The sequence below is a fragment of the Pleuronectes platessa genome, chromosome 17 (genome assembly GCF_947347685.1).
Source record: "Pleuronectes platessa chromosome 17, fPlePla1.1, whole genome shotgun sequence".
Lineage (NCBI taxonomy): Eukaryota > Metazoa > Chordata > Actinopteri > Pleuronectiformes > Pleuronectidae > Pleuronectes > Pleuronectes platessa.
This window is the reverse complement of record NC_070642.1, coordinates 7,078,098-7,099,638: the sequence shown is the minus strand read 5'-3', so window position 1 is coordinate 7,099,638 and position 21,541 is coordinate 7,078,098. Positions and strand designations below refer to the sequence as shown.

Genomic DNA, 21,541 nt, shown 5'->3' with positions numbered 1-21,541 from the left:
GGGAGGAGGAGGAGGAGGGAGGAGACCGGAGGAAGGTGCTGGCTGAACGGGACACTCATTCATTGTTAGCGGGCTGAGGAGCAGCGGAGAGCCCGGAGCTACACGTGAATTCCCGGCACAGCACTCAGGTAAAGTTGCTGCTAGTTCCCCCGGCTCGGCTAACATTTGTCCCCGGTGTTTGTCTCACTCGGCTCGGTGGCTCGCGGAGCTCCTCCACGCTGCACATGCTCCATCAGTTCGGATGAAGTCATCTTTTGTCTGCGTCGCTTCACGTTGAAATCTCTTTAATTCAACCGACCACTTCTCCTCCTTCCTGTTCCGGGGAGAAACCGCGACGACTCCTCGGGTCACGTCCGTTAGATTGTCTCCTTCGCAGCGAGTCCCCGCGCTGCAGCGGGAGCCTGGTCCCAGTGACTCAGGTGGCAGAGGATGAAGACCACACTCTAATGTCGCGTTTAAACAACACGGGAGACACAACTGGTTTAGTAACGTGTGTGTGTGAACAGACGAGGAGTGTGCGTCAGGATCGATCCTGTGTTGTTCTTCTGTTGGTCAGTGAACGAGGAGGTGTTGGCTTGTTGTGGGTGTGAACTGGCTCCTATGTTAATGTGGCTGTTGTGAAACATAGCAAAATGAAAACTGCTTATTAACAGTTAGTAATCTGTATTACATTTACAATCAATGCAAGAAGGTAATAACACAAATTATAATAAGCCACTTAAACAAACTAGCACAAAAGCCTTAGATATATATTTGCATTGAGTAATGATTTGACATTTCTTTAGCTGACCATGATTTATTGATGCTAATTATTTCTGCTAATGTTATAATTCATCCACCACCACAGTGACCTACAAAACAATTAGCATCCCTCTTTAAGAATGCCTTGTGTGTGCTTTTCCCATGTGGTCTGAATTTAGTCACGTTCTTCTGTAGGAAGAAGCTCATTTCTGGCTTTAGATATAAATATACTATATATATATATATATATCTACTTAAAGCATTTATACAAATATGCTCAACATATTGATTAAAATTTTGTGTATTTTTTTTTCCAGATTGGAGACTGTTCATCATCTCTGTCCCTGCCTGTCATTGATAAGAGGCGTCATCGTAGAGGGAGGAGTGTGTGAGCCGCTCGCTCAGCATCTTAAAGGACCACGGCCTCTCCCAGGTGATGGAGGTCCTCTGACACACAGTGATGGATGAAGCCAGCTGCCACCATGGCTGCCGCGTTGGATTGTGCTGCCCAACCCAGGCTGTTTCCCTGTGAAGCCGAAGAGGAGGAAGAGACAACCAGACGGTCCTTAAGCCTCGCAGTTCCACCTTCCCTGTGAATGAGCCTGATGCTAACAGCGCTCGACCCCTTGTCCTAACCAGCCGTCACCTGGGTCCTTTCTCCCCCCCCCCCTCCTGTGACGGACCAGTCATGGATCTCCTGTGGGTGCTGTCAGCGTCCATGCTGACGGTGTGCGTCGCCATTCCCATGGACGGGGCGGCGGAGAGCCACAGTCTGTTCACCTGTGAGCCCATCACCCTGCGGATGTGTCAGGGGCTGTCCTACAACTCCACCTTCATGCCCAACATACTGAACCACTACGACCAGCAAACCGCCGCGCTCGCCATGGAGGTACAGTAACAGCTTTAATCAGGCTTCAGTTGGAATCTGAGGGTTAATATGTATCTTCACTGATATGTCTTGCTGATAATCAAATCAGAATATTGTCATTATGAACAGAAAAATATATTTTCCACCAGTTAGTGTGAGAAAACCTTTTCATACATGATCAAGAGACGGGCGTATGAAATTGTCTTAGGTTTGGGGCCTTGTGATCCACCACACGCGTTCAAGACGCATTGCATGGCGAACTCGTCAACATTTTTTTTAAATAGCAAGGAAATTAAAACATTAGTCCGAAAATATAATTGCAAAGGTCTGGACCAAGTCACAGATAAACGTTTTTGCGCATATTTGAACGTATTTATATTTATTGCTTGTTCCAGCCTATATCAATTACGTCAATTGTGTTTTTTTGTGAAATTATTTTTGTTCAATTATGGATTGGGGAGATAAATAGATAAAGAGCTAATTAAATGGTCAAAGTATATTTTTTTTATTACATTTAGTCACATTTTGAGCAATGTAATAAAACAATAATAACCATATTACTCTATTTTTTTTTTTTTTTTACTATTTTCATATAATTGCCTATGAACTTGTTCAAAATCCTAGTGTGTAATTTAAAGTATAAACTAGTTTTATTGCAGCTTTTCTGCTCCAAAAAAGCTGAAGAATTGATTAGATATATTTGTGAAATTCTTGCCGTTCTCGCTGTTACTCGCCTTGTCGGAATCTCTTTTCTTCTGCTCTATTCAACAGCTGGAACATTTTCATTGATCAGTCTATTAGATAATTGACAGAAATTAATTGGCTACTGTTTTGATCCTCCATAAATAGTTTCAGTAATTTTCAAAACAAAAAATTCTGAACATTGAATTCAACTTGGCTGACAGAAAGTACAAATATCGGCTGTATATAGATTTTTAAGCCGGCTTCTGCTCACATTGATGGAATTGTGTTAAACCTGTGGATGAAGAACACACTTGGGAAATAAGTCCACTCTGCCTGCACCTGCACAAAGTAAACATTTTACTCCAATAAATCATAATCTTATCTTTGGATCATATGCGATCGGGTGTCTGCTGCATTGCCTGCCTCATACTCTCTTACACCAAGTAGCGTGTTTATACAGGGTTTTTTAAAATCTGGTAAACCCACTAAAAAGGCGATTGAGTCATTTTCCATTGCTCATAGAGGAGATTGTCTTTCTATTTCCCCCCCTCCCCGGTGAAACACGAGGCACTCTTTCACCTCACTATCTTTCCAAGTTCACCTGATTGTCTCATATCCAGCACTGCCGATCAGAGCTGGAGCAGATACATATCTGTGGTTCCCGGCGTAGTCATTTGACCCAGGAGTGAGTGCAGATTATATCCATTCTCTTTGCAGACAAAAGCCAGATGTTAGCGGGTGTAAGTGGGTTTTATGACCAGTAGAAATGGGGCTATAAACATCAGTGGCACAGATAGCTATTACCACAAGAACTTGGTATTCGCTGAGATTTGGTTATATGAAAGTGCTAGCGTCTTAAATTAGTTTCCTGTAGCTCCAGGGAGTGGAGGTATATTACCAAAGCATTAGGCAGAACATTAAGTTTTAATATTTGTCCCTGAAAGCCATGATAATGTGCATTATTCAACTAGTTGACCTAAAAGGATTTCTTGCCAGATGTCAGACAGAGCCATTCAGCACCTCATACATAAATACTTTACACCAGAATAAGAAGGTGTATGTAGGTTTTAAAAAATGTGGGTAAAACTGTTCAAAAAGGCAATGGCTCCTTATAGGATTTTGCATTCCCCCCCCCCTGGTGAGTCACATTTGATGCCACCAACGTGCCAGAAACCGAGTAGCTCTTTCACCTGGCTATCTTGCCAGTGATGCATCTTGTAGGATATGAAGAAGAAAATTGCTGTAAAAAAGAGGTTCAGGAGAAGAGGTACAATCATGCACTTCAGAATGACGCATTCACCCAGGTGTCATGTGTCCGTTATGGCCAATCGTAGACGGAGCTGATTAAAAACCTGTTTGACGCGACAGTGAATGCTGATTGTATCCATTCTGATCACAGACAATGAACCAACACGTTTTGAACAACAGGCTTTTTGAGCGAAGACGGCAAACTTCTATTCAGTTTGGTTGGTCTGTTGGATTAACGCTCATATTTCAGTGTTTACTCCATGTTTTATTGTTTATACCGCTCAGATAATCTATAGATTACCAGCCACAACATCTGACTGCGTTTATCCTCCTTTAAATGTAATGTCGGGAATTCAAACACAATCACGGAGCAGATGCATCACCTCGTTAAGTTAATCCCGTCCTTTACGCAGGCTGATCTTTCTGGTAGCACAATCTATCGAGCAATTACTGGCCAGACTGCTCCAAAACTAGATTGGATGCTCCGTTGGCTGAACTATCTGCCCAACTGTGAGTGTGTGTATTTATCTCAGTTTATCCGATCTTCCAAGCTCCCGTTCCCTCTATCGCTCTTACCCTTTGACCACACCCCCCCCCCCCCCTGCCCGGCACAGCGCTGATGCGGATGTGCGGCGCCCCGCTGACCATCTGTGCCTTGTCCACTTTGCAGTGCTCAGTGTTGAGTACACATTGAGAGAGATGGAGGATGGGAGGAGCTGCGTGGCATGAAAAATCCAGGGTTATGTAACCTCCTGCCCGGCTGAGGGAGCATGCAGCATCACAGGAAAATCGCACCACACCACAGCTGTACTTGGAAAAGATGCAAACACACTCCCGCTGTGTCCTTTCTCGACATTGCTGATTTATTTCGTCTCATCTGCTGCGTTTTCTCACTCGGCCATGTTGGTTTTAGATCTCCACTCTGTGGTTTTTAATGGAGACCTTCAGGAAAACAAAAGTTGAATTTTGATGTGCCGATCGGATAGATGCGTGCAGTGTTGGTAGAATCACGTTCTAGCTGCTGAGACGCTATTAACCCGGCACCACGTTGTTCTGAGGCCTGGTGAGCTTTTTACACCACATCTCATTGTGTGGGTTGCAGCGAACAGAAAGAAACACTCCTGGTTGAGACGGTGTTCACTTTGATTGGTCATGGATTTACAATTAAGTCTCTTTTAGTGCTTAGAAATGCTTGTTGGAAAACACACGGACACCAAATAGGTTCCAAATAACGGAGACTGCGCCTCTGTCTGGCTCTTGTTTTCCAGCTAACTCGCCCTAGATCCAGTTCATGGGAGAATTCAAAGCCTATAAGATGTTGAGAGCAGCCAAATGAGAATTGACAGTTGATTTTTAAAGGGAATTAGCTCCACTGAATAGCCATGGTAATGATGAAGAATGCCTCGCACCATGGAGGAACTGGGAGTTGGACGAGAACCAACGCCTGCAGTTCTTGTATTTTTTTGTCTAAAAACCCCTGAAGTGCTTTCTTTTTGGATCTCTCCTTGCTTTTCAAGGTCTCTTCAAGGTTTTTTGTCTTTTGGGAAAGTGGTCATAGTCGGTCCTAATGTTAGCATTTTCTTTTGAGAAAAAGATTTCTAAAGCTAACGTCTAGTGGTGCTCATTACAATAATTGTAGACAATTGTGTGTCGAATGAGAAATAGAAAGGTTTTTTACTCAGTTGCAATAATACATTTTGTATGACTGTTGGAACATGAACCACCAGAAGCAAGGTAATCTCTAAATACAGGACTTTCTGTTATGGCGTTCATCTTTGCTCAGTCAGTCATCGCTGACCGACAGATGACCCCGCAGCTGAAGTGGGGCAACGGGCCTCTGGGCTGGGAATCTGCTAATTCTGTGCCACAATGATACTATTCCACTCATAAGATAAGTGGGAGCGTGGAGGATTTTACTGGCATTACAAAAGAAAAAAGAAAAGGGCTAAAATCCCCTTTATAGATAGATGCACAATGTAGCTACTGGAAGACTGTAAAGCAGCTTGGGTTCCTTATGGTGAATCAATTCAGCTGCTATGAACTGTCCCCGGCATTCAGGAGAGATGACACCAGGAGACAGTGATGATATGCAGTTTGTCAGCTCTGCTCAGTGGTTGGATTTGTCTTTTAAGAAATTGTATTTCTTACGACTTTCTTGTTGTATGAGAAATCTTCTAACCACTTAATCAATATACATTTACTAGATTGATGTATTTTGCTAGAAAGAACTAAATGATGCCGAAGATTTGCTTGAATAATTGTTAATAATAATTATTGCCAGGTGGAAGTTTAATATTGCAGCCATGTGCCTTTTTGAGCAGTTAGCAGAAGACATCTTTGAACTGTTTCCTTAGCCTTGGACCAGAGCTTGCCATTGCAAATATCTTACAATAGCCAAACCCTTGCATATGTTTGCACAGCTTTCTCATCTGGTACGCTTCTCAGATATTTAGTAGGGAACATTTTGAAACGCAATCAGGGGGAGGAAGGACTGTGATGGAGATGGTTTCAGAATGATGGGTGTTTGAGAACATGGATTGCTTCTCCACGGACAGATGAGACAAGCGTGGGTCAGGGCGAACTGAAGATCTTAAATCAATTAGATTGATAAGAGCGCTCGTTTACATGAAGTCAAAGCCAAGCCTGTAAATCCTTTTTAATGGCTGCAAGATACAAGGATACAAAAAAGAAAGTCACGTGACTGTCGTCCTGGGGGAAATTCAGTGAGAGCTCTTCTGTGGACATTAAAAGATGATCTCGATCTCGGCTTCTCCTGTACATGTCACGTTTTGTTTTGTTTGGGGGGGGGGTGTGCATTGACACAAGCACTAATCAATTGTCTCTTTCTAATCTGCTCAGTCCCACTCCTACTCATTTCCTCCTCCTTTCAGGTCTTTAAATCAGCCTCTTGTCTCAGGTTTACAACTCGCCCAGATAAACTGTGTCATGTTACAGCTGGTGTTTGGCATAACCTAGATACTCCACCCATGCAGTGTGAATGGATTCGTAAAGGAGAGGTGAGGTGTGTGTGTGTGTGTGTGTGTGTGTGTGTGTGTGTGTGTGTGTGTGTGTGTGTGTGTGTAAAATGCTGATGTAGCTGCAAGTCTGTTAAACTGTGCTGCGGTGAACTAAAAAGTGCACCATTAAAGCTGCTTATTGTGACGGCTAGTAAAGATGTATCCCTGCTAAGCACACACACTCACACAAACACACACACATGCACTGAGACACATGCAGACACAACATGGTCTGATAAACCCTACCCAGCGTGACCCAGGCTTTAAAAGAGCCTCTTGTTTTATTTAATGTCCAACACCGTGTTTATTGGCTGTGGAGTGAAAGAGAAGCGCATCCAGGAAAGCAAGTCGCTGGTCCACAACAGCCTTTCTGTGTGTGTGTGTGTTAGTGTGTGTGTGTGTGTGTGTGTGTGTGTGTCTGTGTGTGTGTGTGTGTGTGTGTCTGTGTGTGTGTGTGTGTCATTAACACACTGTCAGAGCATGAGTTTTTTAAACACTTTCTCAGTGGTGAATGACACGGCTGAATCGGTCGACCCATCCCTCCTCTCGCGCTCTCTCTCTCTCTCGCTCTCCCTCTCGACTCCCCCCTCACCCGTCTCTTTTGTCCTCCCCCTCCCCCTACGCAGGGCTCACCCGTTGCCCAGGAAACAGTCCCAATTGTGCTGCTAACAAAGGGAGCCGAGGCTTTCTTGCCTCCCGGGAGGTGGTCCCCTCCGCCCCGCACCCTGACCTCCTCGAACCCGGCTCTCCTCCTTCTTCCTCCTCCTTCCACCTCCTCCTCCTTCTCCCTGGTGATGCATCACTCGTCACCATGGCGCTGAGCTTGGAAATTTGGAGAATTGGAATGGCAGTATAGGAGAAAGGAGAGTAACGGGGGGGGGGGGGGGGGAGAGGGAGAGAAATTGTAGGAGGGAAGGGGCTGAGGTGACTGGGAGGTTTTTAGAAGGGAACACATGGACACAGACCAGTTGACCGTGGTGGGCTTCTTTGTCACAGATTCATCAGTCACAGCATCTTAGCAGCCGTCTCAGAGCCTTTATTAAAAAGTAATTACTTAAGCATTAAGAAGATTCACACAGCGACTCTTAAATGCACTTCTTTGAGCTAGGACCTATTAATAATTAATAATCACAACAATCTCAATATGATTCAAAACATGCTGGTTAATCCGAAAACCGAGGTGAAACTGAGGTCAAGGCTGTGACCTAGTTCTTCAAAGATTAGACGGATTAAAAATGCTTGATTATGCACAATTACATGATGCATAAACAATGTATGCTCATCACATTGAACTGCATGTTATTATTTCTTATTTTTTTCATTTCATTAAATTCCGCCCAGTGCTTTTCTGTCCCTCAGAGCCTCCGATGCTTTCTTATTAGTCACAGACGATTTACGTCAACAACTAAAATGCACAACTGTAATGAACAAACCTGGGCCAAGCAAGCTGGTCCTGTACAGTTCTATCTTTTACTCATTAAGAGGCCTGTTTCACTGATGATGTTACAAGTCTAAATAATGACATTAATGGCTGAATTATATTTAGCTGCTTCGGTTTCAGGGTCCTTGTATTGTGCATGTTGGCTGACAGTCACACTGTCATGACTTCCCGGGACATTTGAATAGAATAGAAGGGAGCCATTGTTAATGTAAATCCTTAGTACCTTGTTTTTTCTTACTATGACAAGGTAAAATGTCTGCTGAGAAAAACGCTGGCTTGAAATGATATTTTAGAAACCTTCAAATCAGATGGAGATGCGTGGTGTTTTCATCTTTTGATGAAATATTTAACACAATGATCGAATTACCATCGTTGTGTTGTCTTGTTCAGGGGCCGTCTGAGCTCTGCCTTTGGCTTTGTTCTCTTTATTTTCCTTCAGTTTTGTCTTTCACTGTTGCTTTAACTAGTATTACTTCGTTAACCATAGATATACTTTCTACTAGGACTTTTACAGGACCTGGGATATATGTCCAAAAATGTTATCATCATTATATATCGTCATGACCATACATTATATTATTTCTTTCAACTTCAACCGAGGTTCTGGTTTTTAACTCGTCATGGGCAGAAATGAAAAACACTTGATAAACATTTAACAAATCAGAGGTAGAGACTTAAACTAATTATGTACATAACTATACCTTATCACCGTATTTAGATGCCTGTGCCTGTTTGTCCGCTAATTGGAGGATAGTCGATTGTTCAATTCACAGCTTTAGTGGTAGCTGAGACTAAAAAAGCGTTATTTAACTACAGACCAGTTACCATACTTGCACAATGCATTGACAATGTAATGTGTTATTGCTTTCCATAAACATTTTTTTTGAAAATCTGTTCATTACCCATTTTAAAGATTAAATGTGTGCCAGTTTATTTAGAAAAACTGTGTAAAGCAAATCTGTACATTTGCTCAAATTGACCCGCTATGTGAAATCTTCGATGGCCTTTGTTTGCAGTCCCAGAATCCACTGCTTCTCTAACCGCCATGTCTGACTATGTGTGTGGCTGCTACTTCCAGAGTTGCATATTATTCCACATTTTCCGAGATCAAAAAATCCCTGAACAAACTCCCATGAATACGTAATGACTGGAGCAGTGGGATTGAAGCCGAAATTGCATTAGCATACCGCCCTCCAGGCCCGCACCATTCGACAGAGTGGTGTATTACACGCTTGATTCTCCTTACACGGCCGGCTCTGGGGTCTACAGCGCCCTGAGAAACCCCTGGCCATTCATCGGACCAGTGGCTCACCAGCTGTTTCCAGTGAGGCCATTAACACGGAGCCGCTGTGGAGAGTGAGGAGCCTCCGCGGGGCCTCGAGTTGTTGGTGTTGGTTGGAGTTGTTTGGGCTGCTGTCTGTGTGGGTGAAGCGGCAACCGGCCACATGTCCCATCCACCAGCAGTTCAGTCCTGCCCACACTGGCTAACATGATGGGTTGACTGTCATAAAATGGCTGATTGGTGATACTGAGGAGATGGAGGAGGGGTAGGAGGAGGAGAGGGACGGGTGATGGAGGAGTATAAAAATAGAAAAATGGGAAGGACGATGAATAGGAGTTAGGATGAATAAGAAGAGAAGCGGAGCGTTTTTTCCCTGGTAGAGATTCACTTCTTGTAACCTATATATTTATTCAAGCGTTTCCCATGCCATCTCAGCTCTCAGTCCAGCACAGTGGAGTACATTGTGTTCTATGGAGCATCACAGGCGCCTGCGGCCTTCAAAACAGAGTGGAGGAGCAAAGGATGCGAGTTCGCTTTAGCTCCATTAGATCATGTTTGAGTGCTTCAACCCATGCTGACGGGGCACTACTGATGAAGTCATACATGTCACAGGAGTTTACACTCACAGCAAGAAGCAGAGGGAGTGACAGGGAGGATGATGAGGACAGTTATCATCGTCTTCATTGTCAGGGTGGAGTGAACTTCAGGATTTAGTGCTTTTGTATGTTACTCCTCCAGAGACTGAAACGACATACTCCAGTTTCCTATCTCCCGGTTTCTTTGACCTCGTTCTGCCTGTAGCTGAAATTTAATAGTCTACAAGTATTGTATTAAAAAAAACAAGTCATTATTGTAGATTTAGTCTTTGTGATGGTTGTGTAAATCTTTATGATACTAACCACAACTCCTCCGTCTTTTTTGATGAAGTGCAGTTAACTGTGGGTGTTTACGTGTGTCTTCCATAGTAGCTCTCTTCTTATGTTACCAGTAATAATTGATTAGTCATTTTAGTCATTTTTAAGCTGTCAAAACTGTGCTTCCATCTTCACAAATGTGAATATTTGCCAGTTGGGTCATCTCGCCATTTTGTTATTATTATAATTAAAGATATTTTCTGGGCATTTAGCCTTTATTGGGTAGGCCAGAATAAAGTGTGTGAAAACAGGACAGAGAGTGGGCTGGGACAGAACCAAACTTTACGGACCAAAAAATAACAAATGAAGAAAACAACTCAGTAATTAATTAATATAAAATGTATCAGTTGCAGCCCTAGTAAAACTCTGAAGTCAGTTATGCCAGCTACAGAGGAAACGATTTTTTTGACAAATATTGAAAATCATTGCAAATTTTTCATTGTGGTCTTTCGGAAATAATCTGACCACCAGTGATAATAAAACTTGAATGAGTCTTGGAGGTAACAGTCTGTTATTCATGCCTGTACTGTTGACAGGCATGAATCAGTAGTTAGTGATCTACGGTGTCCATCTGCACTGATAGGCCCATTTCAATATATATAAATCATTCTCATGGAAGTGTTTTTTATGCTTCATAGATAATTCCAGCTCAGGCTACGGCTGCCTGTGTCATTGTGTCATCATACAGTGGTGCCCAGTGAGACGTGATGACTCCATTTGTCCCGGAATTACACGATCGAACAGTTGATTCATCTCAGTTATGACAGCCGTGTAAGTCATCTAAATTGATCCTGTGCGTTTGAGCGAGGTTATGAATACGCCGCTGAGTTAAGACCCTCGTCATGATCGTAATTCCTTGTCATCACCCACCCGTCCCTGATCCATCCCAGTGGAAGTGACTTCCCAGTCTGGGTGCGCCCTGTGTGTCTCAGGATCACCGTCTTTTTCCTTCCCCAGCAGCTGAATGTCCTCTCATCAGAAAGGTGATGTGAATGAGGCAGCTTTGTGCGTCGAGGACCAGGCCTAATGCCCATTATAATCCTTTATACATGAAGACCTCACATGTGGGTGGCAGGCAAACATGCTGTCGGGGGGAGGTTGTGTATCGATGTTGTGGACATATGCTGCACACACGTTGCAATAATCTGTTCCAATCTGAATGAGGTTGAGGTAGAGGACAACCGAGAAGATCAATCAACACAGAATAATCACCGCTGCGTTTCTGAGCTACAAAATATTCAGCGCACGAAAAGAGGCTTTAGAGATGTTTCATTTCTAAGACTGTGTATTAAATGTAGGATTTATAAAATGAACCGTGTCTCATCGGCTTGTCGACTTTATCCCCCCCAAAAAATCTGATTTTAAGATTTCCTGCCAGGTGACTCAGATATGTTGCATTTTTTCATAGTCATATGCTCGTCTCCATTTTAGAGACAGAGTAGAGCAGTGTGGACGCCGGGCGAACCAGTAGCAGTTGATGTGTTTTCAAATGAAAACGTAGTCATGACGATGGCCCAGCAGCTCTTCAGTGTTGCAGAATGGCCTCATGAGCTCAACAGCATCTCTCTTAAAGTGTCTTTAAAAAACTCACAGAGCTGAACGTCGTCCTATTGGACCATCACTCAATTAGCTCAACAAACATCAGTTTACAGTTTGCACGACTGTCTCTGCGTCTCCACTGAACTGAGTGTTTAACGTGCTTTAAACCACAGAGCCTCGTCCTCTTAAAGATCCACCCCTCTAACAAACACAGAGACAAATTGCCCCCTGCCTGTCCTCTCCTCACCCCTCCCCTCCCTTCCCTTCCCCCACCTCAGCCCTGTCTGTCATACAGGCCTCTGTCTTTAAATTCTGGGGGAGGGCGGGTAGTGTTTGTCTGACTGACTGGGGTGTGGCAGGAGGCCTTGCTGTAATACACACAGACACACACTAACAAACACACACCACAGAGGTGAATGCAAATTCATGTGTAATCTTGTCCTCCTGGATATATGGATTTGTATAAGTACTTACCATTCATATACACACACACACACACTGCCCTAGACATTTGCATATTAACAACATTCCCCATAGATGCTCCCAGCACTCACACCGCCTCTTGGCTCGGTTTATATGTGAGAGATCATTGTTGTGCTGCTACATGGGTGTGTTAGCATGTAAATAATATACTTCCGTTGGTACTGTGGCTTATGTGTGAGTGCATGCACATTACTACAGTGTGTCAGTCAGTCACACAGCGTGGTCCTCCCTCTCACACAAAGACCCTGTCAGCACCAGGAGAAGCCCTGTGTCTGTGTGTGTGTGTGTTTGGTGTGTGTGTGTGTGTGTGTGTGTGTGTGTGTGTGTGTGTGTATTGGTGGGGGTTGCCCAGCTTGCAGTGTTCCTCCTCTGTGGAGGTTGGAGGGAAGGAATGGAGAGGAGATGGCGGATGGGGGATCTGAAATGATTGGGGTGGAGGGGATTATTAGGAAAGGGGCCAGAGCTGTTTTTATGGTCTCATCTCCAGAAACTGTCAGACGACATGCTCCACTGATCTCTTTGTGTCCTTCTGTGACTCACACTGTGTGAAGTCGGAGAAACACACTCTGGAGCTTGGTTTGGGAGTGTGGCGTTATCTTCCTGAACTTCCACATGAAAGAAAAGCATTATTTGGCCCTGGTGTTTGATGTACTCATAAACTAAAAGTCGGTGTCTTTCTCTCTGTCCCTAACCACAGCCCTTCCATCCCATGGTGAACCTGCAGTGCTCTCCAGAGCTCCGGATGTTCCTGTGCGCGCTCTACGCTCCGGTGTGTACCGAGTACGGCCGGAAGACGCTGCCCTGTCGCCGCATCTGTCTGCAGGCCAAGAGCGACTGCTACAAACTGATGGACATGTTTGGTGTCAGCTGGCCGGAGGAGATGGACTGCAACAGGTTGTCACAACAGTAATAATTCTTCTCCCCTGGATTTATTTTGGCACTAACAACCCTGCTGCATAAGTAGTTTGAACAGATGGTCCTTTTGTAAGAGGACTCATAACACAGCAGCAAGCATGTTAGGTGAATGAATGAGTTCCACTAATAAACACTGCATGGCCTCTAAATCACAACCTGTTTGTAGACGTAAAACTTAGAACCAGTTTGTTATGATATCGTTAAAATGAAATTGAGAAGTGATGCGTGTTGTATTTGTTTACTAATGTGGAGCTGATTCTAGAGAACTGGCTGCTGAACTTTCTCTGTCCCAGAGAATAAAAGCAGTTTCACAGTCAGATAATAGATTAGGTCGTCTGCACATTATCACATAAGAAACTTCAGCGGCAGCACAAAAGCAAGGATAATACTGTGTACTCAATTTGTAACAAATGAAACCTGAATTATAAATAATAATAATAATACACATTTCAAACAAACGTCTGGCACATTTAAGGAATTGATATCTAAGAAACCTATGATAAATCCAAGAGAAGTGTTTGGCCTTGGTGTGGGAATGTGCTCTACTTAGTATTAGTCTAGCTGTAAATGTATTTTTTTTAATCAACAATATATTAGTAACAGGTATAGATTTGACAAGACAATTGAATAACATATAACACAGACAAAAACCCACACATGCAAATACTTACCCATAAATGACAAATCAAAAGGGTTTTCAACTGACTGTTAACGAAACAAAGACAAAAAAACTAAACAAGGAATGTTTTTTTGTTTTTTTTTACTGTAGTTAAATAGTCTTTGAACAGATGTATTCATGGTGTGGGGTGTCTTGGTGGGTAAAGATGGTTCCACCTTGATGGTTCCGGTCTGGCTGACAGCAGCTACATGCTAAATGCTGAACAGCTGAAATAACCCTGAGGTCATCATGTGTCTCCTGCTCCCAGGTTCCCAGACTGTGACGCGCCCTACCCCCGTCCCGTTGACCTCCTGTCCAGCTCGGACACAACCGAGTCCCCCATCGCCGTCCAGAGGGACTACGGCTTCTGGTGTCCCCGGGAACTCAAGATGGACCCCGAACTGGGCTACTCTTTCATGGGGGTGCGGGACTGCTCGCCCCCCTGTCCCAACATGTACTTCACCCGGGAGGAGCTGGCGTTCGCCCGCTACTTCATCGGGGTGGTGTCCATCGTCTGCCTGTCTGCCACTCTCTTCACCTTCTTGACTTTTCTCATCGACGTGTCACGATTCCGCTACCCGGAGCGCCCGATCATCTTTTACGCCGTGTGCTACATGATGGTGTCCCTGGTGTTCTTCCTGGGGTTTCTGTTGGAGGACAAGGTTTCCTGTAACGCTGCGAGTCCTGGGAGGTTCAGGGCTTCGACGGTGACTCAGGGCTCCCACAACAAGGTCAGAACTCAGCCCTCGACTTGGAATTCCTTCCTGCTCTCCGGCTGCCTACAAACTGATAATGTTCTTTTCCCCCGTGTCGCAGGCCTGCACTCTGCTCTTCATGGTGCTGTATTTCTTCACCATGGCCGGCAGCGTCTGGTGGGTCATCCTGACCATCACCTGGTTCCTGGCTGCTGTCCCCAAGTGGGGCAGTGAGGCCATCGAGAAGAAGGCTCTCCTCTTCCATGCCGGTGCGTGGGGCATCCCCGGCGTCCTCACGGTCACGCTGCTCGCCATGAACAAGATCGAGGGAGACAGCGTCAGCGGCGTCTGCTTCGTGGGACTCTACAACTTGACGGCACTGCGTTGGTTCATACTGGCCCCACTGGGACTGGACGTAGTGGTGAGGAGTTACACTGCAGACACGTCTACATATTTAAACTGGGAGCTGGTTCAAGCAGTCAACTGGAGCCGCACTGCTCTACTCATCAGACGTGCCTCCCTCTCCACCACCCTCTATCATACACACCCTCCCAATGTGGCCGTTGATTTAAGCTGCAAGAATTCCCCCTTTTCCCCTTCGCTTGTCAGTGTCTCTGTTGCCCTGAGTCAGTACTGCTGCCTGTAGCTTCAGCCCCTCCTCCACCCCACATCCACCTGTTGGCTCCGACAGCGGGTTAAAGATATTTGCCCATCCCTCAACATCAGACCAATGTAATAATATCCGAGCGAGTGATGAAATCGGAGCCGAGACCCCAAACTGTAACTGGGTTCAGCGAGTTGTACATCAGGACTTCATCAAGACCTGTCGTTTTAATATGGAGAGAATACCACAGGTGATTTCTGTAGTTTACCCTCGTCCCTCTCTCGTGTCCCCTCAGGTCGGTGTGGCGTTGCTCCTGGCCGGCATCGCAGCTCTAAACCGGGTCCGGATGGAGATCCCGCTGGAGAAGGAGAACCAGGAGAAACTGGTGAAGTTCATGATACGTATCGGCGTGTTCTCCGTGCTCTACCTGGTCCCCCTGCTGACCCTGCTGGCCTGCTACCTGTACGAGAGCAGCTACAGAGCAGTGTGGGAGACCACCTGGGTGCAGGAGCGCTGCAGAGAGTATCACATCCCCTGCCCCTACCAGGTGACACACTCCACTCCGGTTTATTAAAGGAGAAGTGAAATGTATTTTTTACATCAATAATAAATTAACGTTATGCAGCCAGTACAGGTCCTACCTGAAATCTGCTTTGGGCTTAGACTGAAAATATTTTTACTTTTAAGCTAAAAATAAGCAGATAGTTGTCTGTTGCGGGATAATAATAGCTGAGCTTGTCTTCTTGAATATTGAAGAAAAAAAATTGCTTTCATCTGCTGGTGTCATCACTTCTTACACTCTTCATTAAAACAAATGCACAGTGTAGGGATATGATGACACATTTTTGCAACACCTACATGTTCACATCACACATGAGTTAAACATTTAAACATGAAATTGTCTGCTTGTCATTATTGCAACATTATATTTCAGTGGTGCTGTATAAGCATAATACCCAAAGATCCAGAAAATACAGATTAGCGCTCACTCACAACCTCAGTAAACCAAACAGGATCACAGGTGCTAACAGTAGCTGAGATACTGTCGTCACCGTCTGCACAGATGTTGTTGCACATTCAATTCACCACCGGGACAAAGAGGCTAGAAGACGGAGCAGGAGGTAACAGCTGGAGAGCTGCTCACCGCCAGATGTGTTTGCACACAGAGATGTTGAGGAGCAGCTACTCAGGGAGATAGCGTGTCCCAAATACAACACAGACCAGGATGCTCCCACGCTGACTCGTCTTCACAGAGCTGCGTTCGCCTCCAGCGTCAGAAAACATCCTGCAGCTCATTTGACAGAGCTGTGAATAATTCAGACAGCTCTCCCTCTCTTTCTCCTCTGTTCCTCTCAGCCAGGTGTAAGCTCTGTGTGAGCAGCAGCCTCTGCACATCCGCTCATACTGCTGCATGTGCACAGTGGATTCTGTTAGAGCAGAGAATAGAACTGTGATGAAGGTGTGCAGTGGTGTATACTTCATCAGGAACTCGGTATTCTGTGGCAGAAGTAAACAGTCTGTCTTGACTGTACAGTTTATCCATTCACACACACTGCTGGTAATTTGGGGTTCATAATCTGGTCCAAGTGCACCACTGCACGCAGAATGGTGGAGACTGGGATTGAGTGGACAACCCGCTCTACCCTCTGAGCCACAGCCGCCCCCAGGATCCTCTATTAAAGTGCTGCCTCACTTAATCTGGATTCAGCCACTTCAGCACTTAACTCTTACTATTCAAACTAATTGTAAAATTGGAGATGTGTCGTCATGTCTTTATAGCTACTAAACAGCTGACCTGATGATCACAGTGACACAGAGGTGCAGCTGTGGAGAGAGAAGCTGGAGCACTGAGCAGGACTAACATCAGAGTCCTGCTCTTAATCTGTCCCATAACACAGCAGTGTGTGAGCGAGCAGTGCAGTAATCCAGAGTGTGTTCCTGACGGGAGAGGACGGGGTCATCAGGGTCGAGCTGCTCAGCATCATGGTTGCAGCAGATCTGAACACACACACTGAGCGTTCTGCACAGCTCTTATACACAGCACCACACTGTACTGTGATGATGCACCACAAAGACTCCACCCCCGACTCCACCGCGTACATGAAAGAACACACGTTTGTGTTCGCACACAAACATACACAAAGTCCATAACATGCCCCAATAGATGGCTCAGACTTAAAGTGCCGTACTATATTTAACTTAAAAGCCTTCCCTGAGGCTCCAACCTCCCTCTGCTGCACACATCCTGAGTGATGCTCGACCCATCCTCAACACAAACACACACGCAGACCCACACACACGCAGACACACACACACACACACACACACACACACACACACACACACACACACACACACGATAAAAGAAGCAAGAAACCCAATGACTGCATATTTTTTGTTTAACAGATCATTTTCGGCATATCTATATTAAGTGCATGTCACAGTTTGTGTGTTGTGTGTGTGTGTGTGTGTGTGTGTGTGTGTGTGTGTGTGTGTTTGTGTGTGACACAGAAGCTTTAAGCTGCTCGTTGACATAATGAGGATGTCGGTTTGGTCGTTCACTCTCTTATCTCTCTGCTGTAATGGGTGTATCTGTGGATGGCCGAGCCTTGGGGCTCTCGGCCTGGCCCCCTCATAATGAGGCCGTCATGACTACAAGTGTGTGCGAGTGCATGTCTGAAGACGTGTGTGTGTGTGTGTGTGTGTGTGTCAAAGACAGAGAAAGACAGAGAAAGAAGGAGGGAGATGTGGTTCCTAGTTGATATATTGTTACTATGGCAGAAAGCAGCTGTGATGTAAATCTACAATGTGTACAACTTTCCCTGGAAATAAATTACCTTATTTTTGCTGTGCCAAAAAAATATTTTTAGATTTGTGGTTATCGGTTTTTAACAATATTCATAACTCGTGTAGGCTTTTTTCTTTGTGTGTGTGTGTGTGTGTGTGTTCTTGTACAGATATGTTTGTGAAGACCATTTTGAGCTGAGAACTCAAATGGCTGATTCTACGTTTGGAATTAGGTTTGAGTTAGGGGTAGGGTAAGATTAGGGCTAGGCATGATCGTTAAGGTCAGGGATAATGAACTTCTACAATGAATAGCAAAATGTTTTTTAAGCAGAAAACACATAAAAAAAAAGAAAGAACAAACGATTCAGATATGAATTTTAGTTCAGGTTTATTTGTGGTAAATCACGACGTACACTATGTTGAATGAATGACGTGTGTCGGCTGCTGTTGTGTTTACAACTACCATCTGTTGTCAGTGAGGCTTTGGAGAAGACTGGGAATGACTGAAACCACTCTGTAAAGTTTTCATATGATGTTTACATACATGACTGACGGACATGACAGTGTAATGGTGTCTCTTGTGTTTCTGTGTCAGTTTTAGTTTGTTAACATATTAATGAAAATAACTGTTGTGCATTTTCTGGATGTTAAAGCTGCAGATAGTAAGGTTTTTAAAGATTGAAATATGAGATTTGCAATAGGAAACCACACACCTGCCTTCAGGCCATATGAGCTGCATCATTTATCTTATTCTGTCTCAACCTCCAGCTCTTCCTCCCACATCCAAACCTATAGAAACTGATGCAATATTCTCTTTCTGTACTCAACACCAACCTATACCTCTCAACCAATAACCCCATCTTCTGTGTGTGTAGGTGGAGAGCAACAGTCGTCCTGACCTGGTCCTCTTCCTCATCAAGTACCTGATGATGCTGATCGTAGGAATCCCCTCTGTGTTCTGGGTGGGCAGCAAGAAGACCTGCTTCGAGTGGGCCAGCTTCTTCCACGGCAAGAGACGCAAAGAGTATGTACTTCATATACACACACACACTGTAGTGTACACAATAAGAGTTGTTTTAAAAAATATGATGCTAAATATTTTAGTGATAAACTATCTTTATATCTTCTGTGCAGTAAAAGTAGAAATGTTGCTAAATACTGAGTCGACATTGGAGCTTGAGATCGTAAACATCATCCTGCAGTTTGAACTCAGTGTGTGTCTGTGACTGTGTCAGTCACTCAGCTTCAGAGTGAAGTGTGACTCTAGTGTGTGTTTGTGTAGACGTGTGGCTTGTCGGTGAACACAGGCCCCTCTCTGCGCTCACTCCCCTTCTCTCCAAATTCAGAGCATTAACCCCCTCTCCCACCGCCTGCTCCACCCATTCCTCCCTCCTCCACTACTTCACCCACCACCCCACCACCTTCCCCCTCTCCCTCCCCACCCTCCTCCGTCTCTCCCTGCCCACACTGCCCCCCTCCTCCTCCTCCACGCCCTCCTCCATCCCATGTTGCAGTGCGATGGTCAACGACAGCCGCCAGGTGCTGCAGGAGCCCGACTTCGCCCAGCTGCTGCTCAGGGACCCCAACGCGCACATCTCCAGGAAGTCGAGGGGCACGTCCACCCAGGGGACCTCCACCCACGCCTCCTCCACCCACCTGGCCATGCTGGACGAGCCGCCCAGCGCCAGCACCAGCCGGGCCGGCTCGGTCCGCAGCGCCCGCTCCAAGATGAGCAGCTACCACGGCAGCCTGCACCGCAACAGAGACGACAGGTGGGTTCACATTTCCACTTCACACTTTCTGATGCACGGTACAGAACATTCCCCCTCTGAAGCTCCTCTCTGTTCTGATCTCAGATACACAGCCTCCAGTTTCCGGGCCATAGAAGACCGACTGCCCTACGGTAGCATGCCTCGCCTCAACGACCAATCACAGCCCAGGCACTGCAGCACCAATCGTCTGGAAGGCCTATCGCGACACGGCTCCACGCAGCTCCTGGAGAGCCAGTCGCGGCACAGCAGCGTCAGGGACCTGAGCAGCGCCACTCAGGCTGTTCTCTTCAACCCTGGAAACGGGATCCACAAAGTCCTGGAGGAGGACGGCTCCACGGCCTGAACTCTGATCCCATCTGTGAGGAACACGTGACTGGAAGCTTTGAACTGAGGAGGAAAAACGGATTTTCGGTCTTTTTCTAGAAGGATGAAGAATGTGTGAGGATCCAGTGCGAGCGGGACTCTGAAGTAGTTTCACTGTGGGATCCCCTCTTGTGCTCAGAGCTGCAGCACCGGACTGTTGGCGTTAGCTCGGCGACGGCTCCATCCGTCCAAGTTCAGAGGACTGAGTGTGGATCAGTGCCTTAAAACGATCTCTCACCTTTACCTGATCCCCAAACACTGAAGCTCAAAGTCCAGACTCCTGATGGTGACGACGACGTTTCACTGTGGGACCAGCTGAGCTGAAACTGGGACCAACAGACTGCAATGAACTGGCTCTTACTATTTCAATACTACTGTGTATAAAGGACTCTGACCGTAGGACATTACAAACCTCCTCCTCCAGTCGGTGCTCTGGGTCTGAGGCGCTCACTCATCCACTTCATTTGATTTCTAAGTGCTTTACGAAGGACACTGGACTTGGTTTAGTTTCTTTAAGACGTTTCCCTTGTGGACTTCCAAGTCCAGTCACCTTTAGAAAACACTTAGAAGCAAACAGAGAAGCAGGGTGTTCTTTTTTTAAACTTACCTTTTTTTTAAAGATTTTTATTTACTACTTCAGCTTCTGATGTTTCACAATTATTTTTAAGCTTCATTTGTCTTAAGTTCTGTTAAATGAACCTGCTGCAACTTTTATTTATAAAAGCACCCGATTCAAAAGGTAACACAACTTTACAGAGCCAACAAGTGAGTGTGGATTTTTGCCTTAAAACGTCCTCATGGCTTTACACGACCCGCGAGCTAATCCCAGAACTGACGTCAGTCCAGGTTACAGTGGATCTCTTGGTCTCCATGGCAACTTCCTGATGGCATCTGCCCTCTACAAACAATGTATGTGTCTCCTGACCTTTTCAAAAAGGCTCATTTAAAACTGTGTCTATTTTTGAGGTACGTCCCTGCACCTGTGCAGCTTTGTATGTGATGATGAAGGGAAGAAAGTCTGTTGTTCGCCAGTTTGTGTCAAAGGGCTGAAAGACAGGGACACGAGCTGAATCCAAACTCCTGCCTTATTAGGACTGTGTGTTCAGACAGAAAGACGCAGCCATCTTTACAAGTGAAATTGTGTTAACTTGACATGTGTCCGGATCCTTTGTCATAAACATACAGTGAAGAAAAACAAAATGGAAACAAGGTTGGATTGATAGAAACGACCACAGGAAGGTCCCGTGTCCATTTCTCTTCAGTTTCTGTCTGAACACACGTTTACACTTTAAAACAGATAGAACGCCCTTTAACTAGTCAAACACTGAATAGTCTCTCCTGCTACTTGTGTCCTTACTGTAGAGCTACTGTAAATGTTAGAGCAACATTTCCTCTAGTGGCAAAACCTGTGCATAGATGTATAAACTGAATTTGGTTGTTCATTTGAAATAAAGTTGTTTTTTTAAAGAAAGGACAAAAAGGATGTTTGTTTGTTTTTTGAAATCAGAAGAAATGACGACACAGAAACAC

The 21,541-nt window shown here is 45.2% G+C and overlaps 1 protein-coding gene across 1 annotated transcript; it reads left to right on the top strand.

Annotated features, from left to right (window-relative positions):
• Positions 1–21,476, top strand: fzd3a (frizzled class receptor 3a). The gene is made up of 9 exons (XM_053444730.1): positions 1–128; positions 1,059–1,630; positions 12,915–13,111; positions 14,059–14,521; positions 14,607–14,906; positions 15,385–15,636; positions 18,752–18,900; positions 19,223–19,648; positions 19,733–21,476. Exons 2-9 carry the CDS (start codon positions 1,430–1,432, stop codon positions 19,989–19,991), a joined length of 2,247 nt encoding a protein of 748 aa, XP_053300705.1. The 5' UTR covers positions 1–128; positions 1,059–1,429; the 3' UTR covers positions 19,992–21,476.
• Positions 21,477–21,541: the final 65 nt, after the last annotated feature.